The sequence below is a fragment of the Hypanus sabinus genome, chromosome 10 (assembly GCF_030144855.1).
Source record: "Hypanus sabinus isolate sHypSab1 chromosome 10, sHypSab1.hap1, whole genome shotgun sequence".
Taxonomy (NCBI): Eukaryota; Metazoa; Chordata; class Chondrichthyes; order Myliobatiformes; family Dasyatidae; genus Hypanus; species Hypanus sabinus.
In genome coordinates this window covers 32,565,966-32,583,391 of record NC_082715.1, presented here as the reverse complement: position 1 = coordinate 32,583,391, position 17,426 = coordinate 32,565,966, and the positions used below count along the sequence as shown (strand labels likewise).

The following is a 17,426-nucleotide window of genomic DNA, read 5'->3' as shown; positions in this document are numbered from 1 at the left end:
AAGAGGATACTGGACCATAGGAGAAAGAGAAGGAAGTGATAGGCGGGATCCTGAATCTGCTCCTCCTTCCCTTTCTCCTAAGGTCCACTCTGCTCTCTTATCAGTCTTTTATCTTTTCTACTCATCTAGCTTCACCTATCACCTTCTAGCAATTCTCCTTTTCCACCCCCAACACCTCCCCCCTTGACATTTTTAATCTGGCATATTCCCCCTTCCTTTCCAGTTCTGAAGAAGGTTCTCGGTCCAAGTGCCCAATATACATTCATTTCCAGAGTTGACTTCCCATGTTCCTCCGGCATTTTGTGTGTCTTTCTTTGGATTTTGAGCATCTGATTATTGTCTTTACATTTTAACTTTAAGATTTACAAACTGATTGTTGCTTCTTGCTTTATGTGTAAGCCAAGTTGCAAGCAAAGCAAATACTCATCAACGTTAATCCAGAGAACATTGTTTCAAAGTCTCACATTTCATGCAGAGGTCACTTCCATAAGCACTGACTTCAGGATTACAATAACCAGTTTTTCAGTGTTGTTTCATTACAATGTTATAAAATAGCTTGTGCAATTGTTGATGTTAATAACTAGTTGAGAAGTAAAAGTATATTTTACCCTGTTTTTCAGGTAAAAGCTTCACATTGACAATCACGGTATTCACAAACCCACCCCAAGTGGCTACCTATCACAGAGCTATAAAGGTTACAGTGGATGGTCCTCGCGAACCGAGAAGTAAGTGCCACCTACTGATGTTTATTACTGCTATAATTTATGCAGACAATTGCTTGATTAATAGTCAAAAATTTGAAACTACTTTATCATGTCATATCAATGGGCTCAAGATAATTCTGAATTTTCTATAAAATAATCCATTAAGACTTCTGACATCTTTCTTCTGAATAAAAAAAAATGCTGTTAAATTAAATCTTGATCACATGCAATGGTTTTTAGAAATAAGCGAATTCTTCCACAGAATAGATTTAACAATTCATGTCCTTTTCTGCCTTAATACTTCAGTTTATATTATAGGTGGATTCTAAATAAAGAGATAAAATACTACCTGACCACAATCTGTTCTAATATAGAACTAATGCTAAAATATTCATCAATGTTGGGTTTCATATTTTATTAAAAAAATCAGCAAAATCTTTCTGAAATTATGATATTGATACTTTCAAATGCTGGGTGATAATCTATCTTTAAACAATACTGATTAATATCACCTACTCTCATTGTTGTAACATAGCTTACATGCTAGACACGAGCTCAAATTTCACCGTAGCTTCTGGGAAAATTATATTCATAGAATTTTAAGCTAAACAAGTTTTAAAAAGAAACTGATCTCAGTAATGTCAGGACTGTCACAAGTAGATGCAATGATCTTAGACTAAACTCTAATTATGATGAGTGTTTATTATTTAGAGTATATACATATATGTGAATTCCTCAAGAATAGGACAAGCTTACATATGATACCCTCAACATTGAATCATTTACTGGCATTTCATGTAAAGGTTTGCAAGAAAATAATAGTAGGACATGTTACCAAGTTTATAAATATTTTGAAAATTAATCTTGAATATAAGAACTAACTTATTCAAGCAATTCAACAGGTTACACACAAAGTTATTTTATGCTACCAAAACTTGATTTAATAATGCTCAAATCATTATAATAAATCTGAACACGTGAAGTAATTAATAGTTGACGTGTTTTGTAGGGTTACTGAGATGGAAACAATAAAGTATCCACATCATCATTAATATATTTATTTAGGTTAAATTATTTTAAGATTAGCAGTGTTTTAAAAGAGATTTTTGCAGTATACCAATAACATATGAAATATATGTACAATGTCCTGGGTATGTTACTCAAAATGGCCTCTTTGGTTTGTTACAAGTAGGAATGTTTCTTTGTCGGATAAGTGTTTCTCTTGCTGTTGTTTCACTTTAGAATGGCTGATATGGTAATTGTATTCATTTGTTAATCAATGGGGAATGTCATTGTGTCTTGTGGTGCTGGGAACTTGGGGGAGGGGTTTTCGCGGGTTTTTTTGGGGAGGCCGAGGAAGACGCTGAGGAAGGTGGACGTGTGCTGGACTGCTCGTAAGACCACCGGGGTGGTCCCAGGTGTGCGACGGCCGGATGGGTCGATTGGTTCGTTGATTGAGCTCCAACGAGTGCACTAAACAGACTGAACTTTGATAAGTTGGCGCCTTTTGTTTTTTTCCTTGTATATATATATATATATATATATATATATATATATATATATTGTATTGCCTACTATTTTTTTAATTTTAGTAAACTCTTTAAAGTGTATTTCATAACGGTATTTGTTGTGGGTTTGATACTGTTGGCGGGCGCGAGGCATTAACTCGATTCTCACAGCACCTGCGTGTACGGGAAGTGGGTTGGAGAGTGGCTGGATCTCCTTTTTCCCCTAGACATATACCAGCCTGTTGGGTAAGGGTTACATTTGTGGGGTGCTCGTCCCGGATTGGATTGTCAGGGGCTGTGGAGTCGCGCAGGCAGCAGAGCGGAGATGGACAGAGATAAGTTTGTTTGTTGGCGCCAGTTTGAAGGTGTACCAGTACAGTACGCATGCGTAGTGAGCGGAGTGGATGTTCGAGTTTCGGGAGACGCGATAGTGCGGGGTTTAAGTTCGGTGAAGGGTATTGGGCAGGTAGAATTGGTAGCTAGACGGTGTGGTAAAGAGGTAGAGTCTAGCTGGGTGTTGGTTCATACGAGTGCTGAAGTCAGGACGGTGGAACTGCCGGCGACGGTCAGTGTACCGGGGGAGGAGGGGCTGTGGGGGCTCCACTTCTACAAGGATGAGGCTGAGGAGACATCGGGGGAAGAGCTAGAGCTAGAGGTGGACCCCAGAGAGGTGCCCGGCACTAGTAAAGGGAGGTGGGAGGAGGGAGTCGTGACTAAGCCCCGCTCCCCAGGTAGGGTGGAAGCCTCGGAGCTGGCAGCCGCACTTAATTCCCTGGTGGGGGTGGCCGAGAGGCCACGGCTGAAGCTGGGGGTGTTCTCCGGAGCCAAGCCTACTCCGGATGGGGAGGTGGACTATGAGACCTGGATCGAGCATACGTCTTTGATGTTAGAGGAGTGGCCAGGCTCAGAGGAGGAGAAGAGGCAGCAATTGGTGGGAAGTTTGAGGGGTTTAGCAGCCAAAACCGTCCGGGAGTTGAAAGCTGAGAAGCCTGGGGCCTCAGTGGAGGAATGCCTAGAAGTTTTGGAGGGAGCGTTTGGGTTGTCAGGGGAACCCTGGCTGCTTTTAGCAGAGTTTCAACGCCTGGAACAATGGAGAGGGGAAAAGCTCTCCGAGTACATATTTAGGATGGAGGGGATGCTCTCGGGGCTGCGGCGCCGGGGGGTAGTGAAGGCGACTGACGTGGCTAGCGTGAGGATGAGTCAGCTATTCAGTGGCTCTCTGGAGGAGGACAAGGTGGCGTGGACTATCCGGCAGGCTTATAGGAAAGGTCCCCCTCCATCCTTCGGGCAACTGATTAGAGAGGTGCGAGAGGAAGAGAGAGCGTTGGGACGGAAAAGGGGCACGGGCCTACGGGAGCGATCCTCAGCGATACAGGAAGTGGTGGCTGAGTGGAGGAATGACAATCCCCCGGGGAGTAGGGAACCCCCTTTGGAGGGGAGGGACAGGGGAGGTACCTACTCTCAGGGGCGATCAGTGCAGTGGATTGGGAGCAGGAGCCGTCCTGGGAGAGGAGGGGCGGCCGGCAGTGTGTGCTTTAACTGTGGGAAAGAGGGGCATTTCAGGCGGGACTGTGGGCGGCCGAGGGTGTGCTATAGCTGTGGAGAGGAGGGTCACTTTAGGTGGGATTGTGAGAGACAAGGAGTCCCGCAGAGGACAAGCCCCCCTATGACTAAAAAGGGAGAGGTGTCGGGAAACTTAGGAGAGGCTCAGTGAGGGAACGGACTGGAGCCTCTGGAGGAACACGTTCCCAGAGATCAGCCGGAAGACCACTGGGTGCCCACGCCTCTTTTCTGGATGGGCTGGTAGGACCCCGTGCCAGTACGGATAGAGGGAATTTACGCAAAAGCCGTTCTTGATACGGGATCGCAGGTGACCTTATTGTACCGGTCTTTCTACAATCAATATCTAAAGCATTTGCCCGTAACACCATTTGCCGCCCTGCAGATTTGGGGTGTGAGCGAGGGTGACTACCCGTACGATGGATACCTATCAGTGAGATTGGAGTTCTCGGAGGGCGATGTGGGAGTGTCGGAAGCTATTGAGACGTTGGTGTTGGTGTGTCCTGACCCGTTGGAAACCGGTGGTGCTGCCCTCCTGGTGGGGACTAACTCCCCAGTTGTGCGACGGCTCCTGGGAGCTTGTAAGGAGAAAGGGGGGGAAGACTTTCTGGAGACCCTCTCGGTGCATCCAGTGTTTCGAGCAGTGTTCGCAGAAGGGGTTGCCTCCCAAGGGCTGGACCCGGAATGTAAATGAGGGACGGTGTGGTGTACGCAGGCGAGGCCCAAGGTGATCCGACCAGGGGAGGTAGCACTAGTGATGGGGACCCCCAGATTCCCAGGAGTGCCGACGGGAGAAGCCCTGTTAGTAGACACCCCAGACGATCTTGAAGGGGAGACCAGATTTCCGGCGGGGGCGCTGGTGAGGCCCAAAGTGCAGAGACCAGGGGTGGTACATGCAAGGCGGATAGCTATGTGTCAGGAACACCACGGCAAGAGAAATCACCTTTAAGAGGGGAATGCCGCTGGCACATCTGTTCCCGGTGACGGTAATGTCTAGCGCACCAGTGAGGACCCCTAACGGGGAGGGATCGGAGCATCAAAGGGAGCTGACCGCTGAAGCCTTTAACTTCGGGGATTCCCCTGTGTCGCCGGAGTGGAAACACCAGCTAGTGGAGAAGATGCTGAAGATGGAAACTGTTTTTTCTCGGGGCGAGTTTGATGTTGGCTGCGCCAAAAGCACTCGCCACGCCATCCGGGTGACGGAGGACACCCCGTTCCGAGAGAGATCCCGGCGGCTGGCTCTGGCAGATGTTGAGGACGTGCGACAGCACTTGTGCAAGTTGAAGGAGGCAGGAATCATAGCTGAGTCTCGAAGTCCTTATGCGTCCCCAATAGTGGTGGCACGGAAGAAGAATGGGCGAGTGCGCATGTGTGTTGACTACAGGACATTGAATCGGCGAACTGTCCCTGATCAATATACTGTCCCAAGAGTCGAGGATGCGTTGGCCTGCCTGAGCGGTGCGAAGTGGTTCAGTGTGCTGGACTTAAGAAGTGGGTATTACCAGATCCCGATGAGTGCGGCCGATAAAGAGAAGACCGCTTTTATCTGCCCGCTGGGGTTCTTTCAGTTCGAACGAATGCCCCAAGGCATATCCGGAGCCCCAGCCACCTTCCAGAGGCTCATGGAGAGAACTGTGGGGGATATGAATCTGTTGGAGGTGCTGGTGTACCTGGACGATTTGATAGTGTTTGGATCGACTTTGGAGGAACATGAGGAGAGGCTGTTGAAGGTGTAGGGCCGGCTTAATGAAGAAGGGTTGAAGCTTTCCCTGGACAAATGCCAGTTCTGCAAGTCGTCGGTTAACTACATTGGCCATATCATTTCGCGAGAGGGAGTGGCTACTGATCCAACCAAGATAGAGGCCGTGACCACCTGGCCGAGACCCCAGAAAGTGGGTGCTCTGCGCTCATTTTTGGGGTTCTGTGGGTATTACCGGCGATTTGTGAAAGGATACGCCAAAGTCTGTCACCCGTTGACTCAGCTGTTGTGTGGCTATCCCCCGGTGGGGAAGAAGAGGACGGGGAACCAGAGGCAGGACGCTGGAGGATACTGGAACCCAGCAGAACCTTTTGGCTCGAGATGGGATGATCAATGTGAAGAGGCGTTCCGATCTTTGAAAAGGTCCCTGACCCAGGCCCCGGTGTTGGCTTTTGCCGATCCCCAGAAGCCATATGTGCTGCACACGGATGCCAGCCGAGAGGGTCTCGGGGCTGTTCTGTACCAGGAGCATGGCAAAGCATTGAGGCCAGTAGCCTTTGTCAGCCAAAGCTTGTCGCCATCGGAGAGAAACTATCCCACTCACAAGTTGGAGTTCCTGGCGCTGAAGTGGGCGGTGGTGGACAAGCTGGGCGATTACCTGTACGGAACCAGGTTTGAGGTTAGAACGGATAACAATCCTCTCTCTTATATTTTCACTTCGGCGAAGCTGGATGCCACAGGACATCGGTGGCTGGCGGCCTTGTCGGTATATGATTTCAGCCTGAGGTACCGCCCCGGAAGCAAGAATGTCGATGCGGATGCATTGTCTCGTCGGGAGCCGGGGGAGGAGGAGAAGGACGAGGAGTGGGAGAGTGTCCCTGCCCCTGGAGTGAAGGCGATGTGTCAGTTTGTTATCACCGTGAAGACCGAGGGAAGAGGGAGGCTGGAACGAGCCGTGGACCATTTGGGGGTTTTTGACGATGCCATACCCCTAGTTTACTGTGACCTGACCGCTCTGGGGACTAAACAGTTGCCGGAACTGAGTCCGGGGGAAGTGGCAACTGCTCAGCAAAATGACCCGGGCATTGGCACAGTGTGGAGAGCGGTCGAGAAGGGGGATGGGGCGTTGGCTGAGAAGGCGAAACACCCATGCGTGCCTCTGTTGTTGAAGGAGTGGTCTCGGTTGAAGTTAAAGAACAAAATCTTGTACCGGGTAACGACGCCTCCGGACCAACCTCGCCGTTGGCAACTGGTCCTGCCGGAGGAGTATCGCCAGGCTGTACTCCAGGCCTTACATGATGATTCTGGACATTTGGGGGTGGAAAAGACATATGGATTACTCAAAGACCGGTTCTACTGGCCCCAGATGAGGGGGGACGTCGAAGAATACTGTAGGGGATTCCGTCGTTGCATCCAGAGGAAGACACTGCCAGCGTTGGCGGCTCCACTGTCGCACTTGCAGAGTGCGGGACCTCTGGACCTGGTATGTATGGATTTCCTGTCGATTGAGCCTGACACCAGCAACACCGCGAATGTATTAGTCATCACCGATCATTACACTCGCTATGCTCAGGCATTTCCCACCAAGGATCAGAAGGCGACGACAGTGGCGAAGGTGTTATGGGAGAAGTATTTTGTGCATTACGGCCTTCCCAGGCGAATCCATAGTGATCAGGGGCGGGACTTTGAGAGCTGCCTTATCCAGGAATTACTGACTATGCTTGGGGTTGAGAAATCCAGGACTACCCCTTACCACCCACAGGGAGACCCTCAGCCAGAGAGATTCAACAGGACCCTGTTGGATATGCTCGGGACGCTGGAGATTGGGCAGAAAAGCAGGTGGAGTCGTCATATTGGACAATTGGTTCACTGTTACAATTGTACTCTCAATGAGGCTACAGGGTATTCACCCTATTATCTGATGTTCGGGCAGGAAGCGAGGTTGCCCATTGACGTGTGTTTTGGAGGTGGAGTGGGTGAATTTCCCGGGAAGTCCCATCTAAATTACGTGTCCGACATGAAGAGGGAGTTACAGCGGGCGTACGAGTTGGCCGAGGCGGCGACTACCAAACAAAATCAGAAGAATAAGATGCGGTATGATCGAAAGGTGAAGTTTGTACAATTATTACCGGGCGACCGGGTCCTTTAACGGAATTTGGGACTCCCTGGTAAGCACAAGTTGGCAGATCGATGGGCGGCCAGCCCCTATGTAATAGAGAGCCAGATGCCGAACCTGCCCGTTTACCGGGTGAAACCTGAGGATGGAAAAGGGCCTATCAAGGTACTCCATAGGAATCACCTGCTGCCACTGGGTCAAGCGGTGCAGGTGGATAAGGAGCCCGAGTGGGAGGTTACGCCCAGTACAAGGACTCTGCGAGGGCGCGGAGAACGGGAAGAGCCCGCTGCTGAAGAGCGGGGACGGGTCCCTCACCCGGGAATGGCTACCGATTCAGAGGAGGATGACTCAGATGAGTGGGTCCTGTTCCCATTCGCTGGTGCTCCAGTACCAGGGGAGGAGGCTCCTGGCCCTTCCCATACTGAATTGGGTGAGAGGAGGGAAGGTCTTGAGGGTCAGATGGAGAGGCAGCCTACATTGGTGGGAGAGAGGGTGGAACCCGAGCGTGAGCCGGAGAGATCTCAGGTGAGGGAGGACCCCTGTGAGGAAGGGGGTGCGGGTCTGTCAGGTAGACCTGGGGTGTCCGAGACAGTCGGTTCGCAGGTGACGAGGGAGCCCAGTGGGGCAGAAGGGGTATGGAGATCTCAGAGGATTAGGCGCCCCCCGGAGCGGTTGACATATGTGGTACCGGGAGAACCGAGTGTGATTTCTACTGCTCTGGGTAGTTATGTCACTGCTTTCTGCACCTGGGTTGGGTTTTGTGTGTTGCAAGAAGCTTTGGGGACCTCTAGTAATGCCATGAGGGCATGACATTTGCTGGTGGGGAGAGAATGTACAATGTCCTGGGTATGTTACTCAAAATGGCCTCTTTGGTTTGTTACAAGTAGGAATGTTTCTTTGTCGGATAAGTGTTTCTCTCGCCGTTGTTTCACTTTAGAATGGCTGTATTCATTTGTTAATGGGGAATGTCATTGTGTCTTGTGATGCTGGGAACTTGGGGGAGGGGTTTTCGCGGGGTTTTTTGGGGAGGCCGAGGAAGACGCTGAGGAAGGTGGACGTGTGCTGGACTGCTTGTAAGACCACCGGGGTGGTCCCAGGTGCGACGGCCAGATGGGTCGATTGGTTCATTGATTGAGCTCCAATGAGTGCACTAAACAGACAGAACTTTGATAAGTTGGCGCCTTTTGTTTTTTTCCTTGTATATATATGTATATATATATATATTGTATTGCCTACTATTTTTTTAATTTTAGTAAACTCTTTAAAGTGTATTTCATAACGGTATTTGTTGTGGGTTTGATACTGTTGGCGGGCGCGAGGCATTAACTCAATTCTCACAGCACCTGCGTGTACGGGAGGTGGGTTGGAGAGTGGCTGGATCTCCTTTTTCCCCTAGACATATACCACCCTGTTGGGTAAGGGTTACATATATTTGAGCATTACTACATCTTTAGACAATTGAAAAGGCAATTGAAATGGTGTTTGCGAATTCTTCATGATGTTTCAAAAAAAGCTCACTATTTGCATATTCACAATTCTGCAAGTTCTTTGACAGGATCGTTTTGCATTAGAATTGCAGAATTATGAAATCAATTATGAAGAAGTTTTCTTTGCAATAGAGATAACTATAGAGCTATTCTTATTCTACCTGCAAATACAAATACTCTTCCCTGAAACCTCTGCCTGAATACCTCCCTTAGTTAGGCCAAATACCAGTTGTATTATTAGAGGATCAAGAAATCTATCTAAAACTAAAACACGACAAACTTAGCATTTGACCAGCATTTGACCTGCACAATCTTTTAAAACACTTGGACATAATGTGTAATATATGTTACTAAATATGGAATAACATCAGTTCAGATATGAATGGACCTGATTAGATAATGTCAATGTTTTCTCATTTTCTCTTTAAAACTGCCTTGTAAACAAGACTTCCAGTAGTGCAAGGATAAAAAAAAGTTAATGATAGCAGATTTGTATTTCACAGTGACATATCAACAGAGTATCATTATCTTTGTATATGTATATGTTTTGTTCATGAGTTGTGAACGGCAATTATAAGTGTATCAATTATTATCTGTACTCTGTCATCAGAAACGGGGAGTTAGTTCAGAGGCTGTAGATCTGGAGGTGCTTGCAGATCTAATTGGAATGGGAGGAATCAAAGATTTCCTCCATGAAGGATATTAGTGAAACAGATGAGTTTTTAATAACAATCTTGTGATTTCATGATTAGCATAACTAATTATAGCTTTAATTCCTGAGTTATGCCATAAGACATAATAAGATCATAATAATTTAACTAATTATTTTGAACTTGGCCTCCCTAGCTGCCATGTTGGGATTCAGACTCATCTTCTGGCATTGGATGTTAGGTCAAGAACCTATTCATTGTAGAACAGATGAGAGTGCAGCAATGTTAAATTCCTGAAAGCAACAAGCCTGCTAGAGGGAAATAGTGGGTGACTATACTACAATAACCATGAATCTGTACCTCAGCTTAAGAGCCAGTATCGAACAGAGCCTTGGAAAGATAACGATGATATATAGCAAGGTGGTGCATTGTTCAATAGAAAGCATTAAAAAAAAGGAAAGATGCATAGCGATGCATAATATAAGAAAATGGCAAAACATCACCTCCACCCCAACAACAAGCAAAGAAAGAAGAAGGAAATTGGTGACAGCCAAAAGATCTGTTGATTGCAAATCAGCAATATCAAGCTTCTTGTTATAATCTGGAACCCCACTGGAAAGAATTGTGGATGAAAACAAGAATCAGATCCAAAGCTGCAGTCAGCACATTCACAAGAGATTATTGTTTAGATCTGGCACATTTCAGTGGGGCTGCCACATGCTTTTCTGTAAACTGTAGTGAAGGGAGCCCTTCCTGCATTAAACAAGTACGTATGTCGGACGAAGCATTCGGAGCTAAATGAAGTGAAGTTTCTTTACAATAATTTCCTTGTGTATATCAGCTCTGAAATATGTTAGCTCTAGATGATGGTAACTGCAGGGTGTTGTGAGGTTTTGGATTGCTCCAGGGCGTTGGCATGTTTCCTTTTCAATCTACAAAAGCAGTAGAAAAGCATGAAATGCTGGTTTGAAACATGCTCACATGTATTGCAAAACAATGCTTAAATTATAAGGTTTCAAATATTTATCGCTACCTGTGCATGTATAAATAGGTAAACAAATGATCTTTAGAAAAGAACTAACGTCAAGCTTGAGGGAAGTTTCCAGCTTCACCATCTCGTGCCGTGTGCTGTCCCACTTTGCCATCTCATAGGCAGTCAAGCACCTGTAATTTCTAGGACCTGACCCCTTTTTATGAGCACAATATCAAGGAAGGCTGTTACAGATTCAGGAATTACATACAAGACGAGACCTAGCTATAATTAACTCTGTGTGTTTTGGGGGCTTGTCCTATGCAATGTAAGGTCTGATTCAGAAACAAGTAATCAATTCACTATAGACATTGTGTCCCCCTCCAACCTCTGCAGCATGTCTGCCATTTTCTGCATTCACGGCATCATTCGCCTCACTGTCATTTCCTCCGTGACTCATGCCGGTGCTTTCTGCGAAAAGTGGATTTTAGAGCAAAGGAGCATTATTATACTGCAATTTAAGCCCCGACAGCGATAAGGAAGCAATGAATGACTGCTCAGGATTTCTTCAGCTCCCATGCAGAAGTGCAAAAGGCTCTAGATTCTTTTGATGACATTTAGAAACCGATTGTATGCAAATGGCCCATTAGATAGTCTGCTACGAAGTGAGAACCTGCAATAATTAGACAAAATGTGGAATGCCGGTGTCCACTGTAAGGAGGTTGTACGTCGTTCCTGTGGAATGCTTGGATTTAGGGAATAAATGTCACTTGTGAGAACAGCATCAGAACATATGTGTGGTGCATTGTTTACCTTTCTACGTGAAAGTAAGTCCTTAGTCAAGTTCAACCTGATTGGGATTAAAGGTTAATTGCTTTAGTCTGTACCCCTAAAAATGAAACCAGGTTGATTGCAAGATGAGGAAGATGAATTTAAAAGGCAAACACGAGGAAATCTGCAGATGCTGGAAATTCAAGCAACACACTCAAAATGCTGGTAGAACACAGCAGGCCAGGCAGCATCTATAGGGAGAAGTGCTGTCGACGTTTCAGGCCGAGACCCTTCGTCAGGATTAACTGAAAGGAAAGATAGTAAGAGATTTGAAAGTAGGAGGCGGAGGGGAAAATGCAAAATGATAGGAGAAGACCGGAGAGGGTGGTGCAGCTGAGAGCCGGAAAGGTGATTGGCAAAAGGGATACAGAGCTAGAGAAGGGAAAGGATCATGGGACGGGAGGCCTAGGGAGAAAGAAAGGGGGAGGGGAGCACCAGAGGGAGATGGAGAACAGGCAGAGTAATGGGCAGAGAGAGAAAGAAAAAAAAGGAGGGGGAGAAAAACAACAAAAAAAAGAACAAACTAAATATATCAGGGATGGGGTAAGAAGGGGGGGAGGGGCAATAACGGAAGTTAGAGAAGTCAATGTTCACACTATCAAGTTGGAGGCTACTCAGCCGGTATATAAGGTGTTGTTCCTCCAACCTGAGTGTGGCTTCATCTTGACAGTAGAGATATTGTTCTAGACATATCAGAATGGGAATGGGATGAGGAATTAAAATGTGTGGCCACTGGGAGATCCTGCTTTCTCTGGTGGACAGAGCATAGGTGTTCAGCAGAACAGTCTCCTAGTAAAAGGCCACACCGGGAGCACCGGATGCAGTATACCACACCAGCCGACTCACAGGTGAAGTGTCGCCTCACCTGGAAAGACTATCTGGGGTCCTGAATGGTGGTGAAGGAGGAAGTGTAAGGGCAGGTGTAGCACTTGTTCTGTTTGTAAGGATGTGCCGGGAGGTATGAATGGACAAGGGAGTTGCGTAGGGAGCCATCCCTGCATAAAGCAGAAAGAGGGGGGAGGGAAAGATGTGAAAGCAGAAAGAAGGGGGAGGGAAAAATGTAGGAAGGTGAATAATGTGTTGTTGTGACTTTGACTCCCACTTCATTGTGTGACCTGTTCTTTCTGTGAGGTTGAATTTTGGGTTAGAATCAGGGCTAAATTTTACTGAAGAACAGGCATTGGATCCCATATTCCAGCAAAACTGCCTTCCTTTCTCTTTAGCAAATGGCAGCCGATGCCACCATATTCTGCTGGTGAGATTTGGGTTAGAATTGGCTGCAGACTGCTAATATCCGGTAAAACAGGTAGCCTGGAGCCTGCTCCCTCTGTCTTTTTATTTGAGTAGAAGGCAGATCCATTTATTCCATTTAGAAATTGTGCACCAAAAATTTCTCTGGCTGATGGACAGTACTTTGATGTGAATGTATAGTGTTACCAGATGATCTACATCTCGGATTCCTCTCTGAACGTGTATTTCAGTTTGATTTTCAGCTGCTCTCATACACAGTGTGAAACACACTCAGTGGCCGCTTTATTAAGTACATCTGTACACTGGCTCATGAATGCAAATATCTAATCATCCAGTCATTAGTCATGATAGTGTAGCAGCTAGCGCAACACTATTGCGGTCAAGGCGTCGGAGTTCAGAGTCAGTACTGGCATCATCTGCAAGCAGTTTGTACACCATCCCCGTGGAATGTATGGGTTTCCTCTGGGTGCTCGTTTCCTCCCAGAGTTCAGACTGTCCAGTGATTAGGTTAGGATTAAATCAGGGGTTGGTGGACTGTATGGCCCAAAGGGCAGAAGGGGCCTAATTTATGCTGTATCTCTAAATAAATAAAATGGAATCACGTGGCAGAACTCAATGCATAAATGCTTGCAGACATGATTAACATGTTCAGTTATTGTTCAGACCAAACATCAGAATGGGGAAGAAATATGATCTAAGCAGCTTTGACCATGGAATGATTGTTGGTGCCAGATGGGGTGGTTTGAGTATGTAAGAAACTGCTGATCTCCTGAGATTTTCATGTACATTAATCTTGAGAGCTCACAGAGAATGGTGTGAAGAACACCAAAGTGGTGGTGTGCAGGAGCATCTCTGAATGCACAACCTGTCGAACCTTGAAGTGGATGGGCTACAGCAGCAGAAGTCCATAAACATACTGAAATACACACAGCAGCCACTTTATTAGGTACCTCCTGTCCCTATAAAAGTAGCCACCGAGTGTATGTAGTTTTTCAATGCCTTTGCATTTCTTTAAGACGGTAGAAGCTGGTTATTGCAAGTTGTGGACTTGCAAGGTGCTTTCCTCTGTTAAGTTTGGAAAATGCTGATACTTATAAAGCATCACTATTTCTTGTGCAATTAAAGGATCCATTTTCCATCTGTGATTAGGTAATTTTTTTTAACTTCACATGTCATTAACAGACTTTTTTTCCATTATCTACTTACAAGTAAGTACTATGAGAGCACAGGTGCTGTTATTTAATGTGAAAGTGTTTGGCACTCCCTCTTGGAAATGCTTCTTAGGAGCATGTGACTACTGTGCACTTAAAGATTAAGCACCCCTCCATCTTATAATTGCTGTATTTAACTGTGAACTTTTTCCCTTGATCTTTGATTCATCCTTTTTTAGAGAATTGCATTAGTTTATTTTTAAAAAAACAGCAGATTAATCTGTAGATACCTGAGTTCTCCCTTTTTCCCTGTTAGACTTTTATGAGCTAAACAGGTAGCCAGACAGGAAATGAGTCACTTGTTTATGCAAACTTTGACTTACCTGTGTGTTGGGAAGAATGCTTAGAGTAGAACATATCAGTAATTTCAGAGACAATTGCTCAGGCGATGGACAAGCTTTAAAATTCCCTTATATACCAGCTAGCTGCAAAATAACATATTGTTTCAATTATCATTTCTTCTTCCAGTAAAATGGCCAGAACAATTCATAACCTTTTATATAAACACCAGCTTGTGATTCAGTAGTTTAATTTCAATAGCAAGTAAGCAACATATAAGAAAACTTACAAGGTTTCCATAATCAAACAGTAAAGTCCATCATTCAAATCAAACATTCATGATTTGTGTTCACTAATGTTGCTCTGTTTTGTCAAAGTCCAATTCAAAGACTGATACAGGAATTGACTCCAAAATGGATCAGTCCTTTTGTTGCTTCTTAAACGTTTAAAACGGGCAATGTGGAAAAAGCAATGTTGTAAGCAAAAATGTTTTCTGCTTATCTCTGCCCTGTTCACAGTGCTAACAAAAGGCCCAATTCAATCCATGACACTATTATTCGCACCAGCATTAAAGGGTGAGCTAATCGACAGACCATGATCTTTGGGTGAATACAAGTCAGTTTTATGCAATAATGTTTTCATTTTATCTTGACCAGCTTAAAGGTTCAACATTCCAGAAAGAGAAGCATAAAAGTATTTTGTGGAAAACCCTTTGTTACTTTCCAACAGCTGATATAAACAATGTCAGAAGCCAAGAGCAAGATGGATGTTAGCATCTCTCCTGGCTTTGAGCATCTGATTTGAGTGAAATGACATACAAATCCAGAGATCTGTATAGTGATGATGCATACGGCTGTCACTTCTCTTATCTAATAACATGTGGTACGCATCTACTTTCCATCATGAGTACACTACGCAAGAAATATGTAGCAAGGACACAAATTTTAGAAATACAGTCAGTGCAGGGTAACTATCAAAGCAAAGATGCATTGAAAAGGTTATATTCATGCAGATTCACTAAGGAGATGTGAACCTAAAACCGTAAGATGTAGGCCATTTGGCCCATTGAGTCTGCTCTGCCATTTCATCATGGCTGATTCGTTTTCCTCTCAGCTCCAATTTCCTGCCTTCTCCCTGTCTCCCTCCATACCCTGACCAATCAAGAATCTATCAACCTCTGCCTGAAGTATACATAAAGACTTGGCCTTCACAGCTGCCTGTGGCAAAGAATTCAACAAATTCACAACACTGTACCTAACATGTACCTAAATACTCCTGGCCCTCTCTAACCCTCTGGATCCTGATATTTATTGTGCATTTCCATGGTTTATTCATTCTTCCAAAGGGTATTATCTTCACCCTCCACTTGCTGCTTTTCTACCCATCTGGACAAGATGTTTGCTGGAGAGCAACTGTGGGAAAATGTGTGACCATGACAGAACACAACATCGTTAGTAAAGGTTACTGCACTATATAACTGCAGTAATGGTTTCCTTCCTCAAGATAGTATTGTTTTGTTTTGCATAGCGCTTCTGTCATTATCTTATCTGATCACTCTTTACCAATTATTCTGTGTCCCAGCAAGGACATGGAGAAATGTTCTTGTGTTATTGCAAGGCTTCGGTGAATACTTTTATTCCATACATTGTGTCCTTCCAGTGGATTTTTTTAAAAATCATGACATCCTTACATTATTTCAGGATCCACCTTGAGAAAGAAGAATTGCAGGATTTTCTTTTTTTAAAAAGCAGCTGCGTTTTGATCTCTGGCTTCTAATGGATAAAAAGCACCAATCACACCTGGTGCTTTTCCAGTTTATTATAATGAGCTGAGGCATGAAACACCAACAGGTTTAGTATGTACTTGAATCTGGTTTTTTTACAATGCACAATCATTGCTGGAAGACTTGGGAAGTATCCCATGGTCACAGTTTTTGAGATATGCATTGGGTGAGTAAATCGAAACCTCATATAATTGTTTCAAAACTAAAGTGTGCTTACGTTATTCTGCCTAAGGACATACAGTGCTTGGTATACATTTTCAAACAGATTTTGTTTATAGCTTTTCTCCTTTTATCTACTTTATGGCTATAATCAAAATAGTTATCAAAGATACTATGTTCCTGTGGCGACCCATTTCCTAGCGCACTCGATCCGGCTCACAAATAGCCAGTGCGCCGGCACAAAGGCCAGTCCCAAAAGGGCGCCAGGTCTGCTTCACCAACAAAGGGAAAAGCCTGCGGGGATTTTTGAGTACATGTCCCTTACAGCATCCGCGCCCGGGGAGGCCGGGATGAGGGAAGCTTTAAAGCAAGTCTGTGAAGTTCGAATAAAATCATCTTTAATTGCAGTTTACCGACTCCGTGTCGTTATTTTAGCGCTGCATGTAGCACACCGCTACATTCCTATTATTATGATTATTTTTATTTCTATCCACTCAAGCTGAGGTAGGGGCTCAGCTGATCACACTCATTTCTCAATTGCTAGGAAATTTTCGGCTATTCTAGTGGTGTTTGGATAGTTGCTTTCTGAAGAGTTACATAATATTCCAGTGTAGGCCTGATTATTTTGTACTATTGTGTAGAGACTTATGGATGATACCAGTTTAGATATATTACTATTGGGACAATGTATAACCTGTTCACGTTCCATAGTCTTTCAATTTCCAGCATTCTTCTGGTGTTTTTTACTATTGAGTTCTGTATGGTATGTGTTTTTGGAATGGCTATTTCTATAAAGTTGCTCTGCTTGTAATTTTTGTCTGGATGGTTATTATGGATTTCCCTATCTGTAATAATGGATTGGTCGTAATATAGTTAGTAGGACTATGACTCATGTTCCACCAACCCTGTCTCAGATAATATGACAACAATAATAATATTATTATTGTCATATTATCTGAGACAGGGTTGGTGGAACATGAGCCATAAGGGAAAGTGGCAGGTTTTAACAGCTATGAAATTACTGTATGTCCTGAACTTTTTTTTACATCTCAACACAACACAAAAAAAAACATCAGGATTCAATAATAAGCAGGATTCAGTATATTGCAATGAGCTGTATTCTTCCTACAGATTAATAAATTCAGTCAATATTCCAGTCTGTGCACTTTTGAAAACTCCAGATTGTCAGGTTTCTAAATAAGCCACACAGAGAAAAAT

The 17,426-nt window shown here is 44.8% G+C and overlaps 1 protein-coding gene across 2 annotated transcripts in view; it reads left to right on the top strand.

Moving 5' to 3' along the window:
* Window positions 1-17,426, top strand: part of runx2a (RUNX family transcription factor 2a) — a 174,051-nt gene that overhangs the window by 97,325 nt on the left and 59,300 nt on the right. For both annotated transcript variants that reach the window (XM_059981625.1, XM_059981626.1), the window contains exon 4: window positions 621-725. In XM_059981625.1, coding sequence (XP_059837608.1) covers window positions 621-725 — 105 coding nt within the window. The remainder of the gene's footprint in view (window positions 1-620; window positions 726-17,426) is intronic.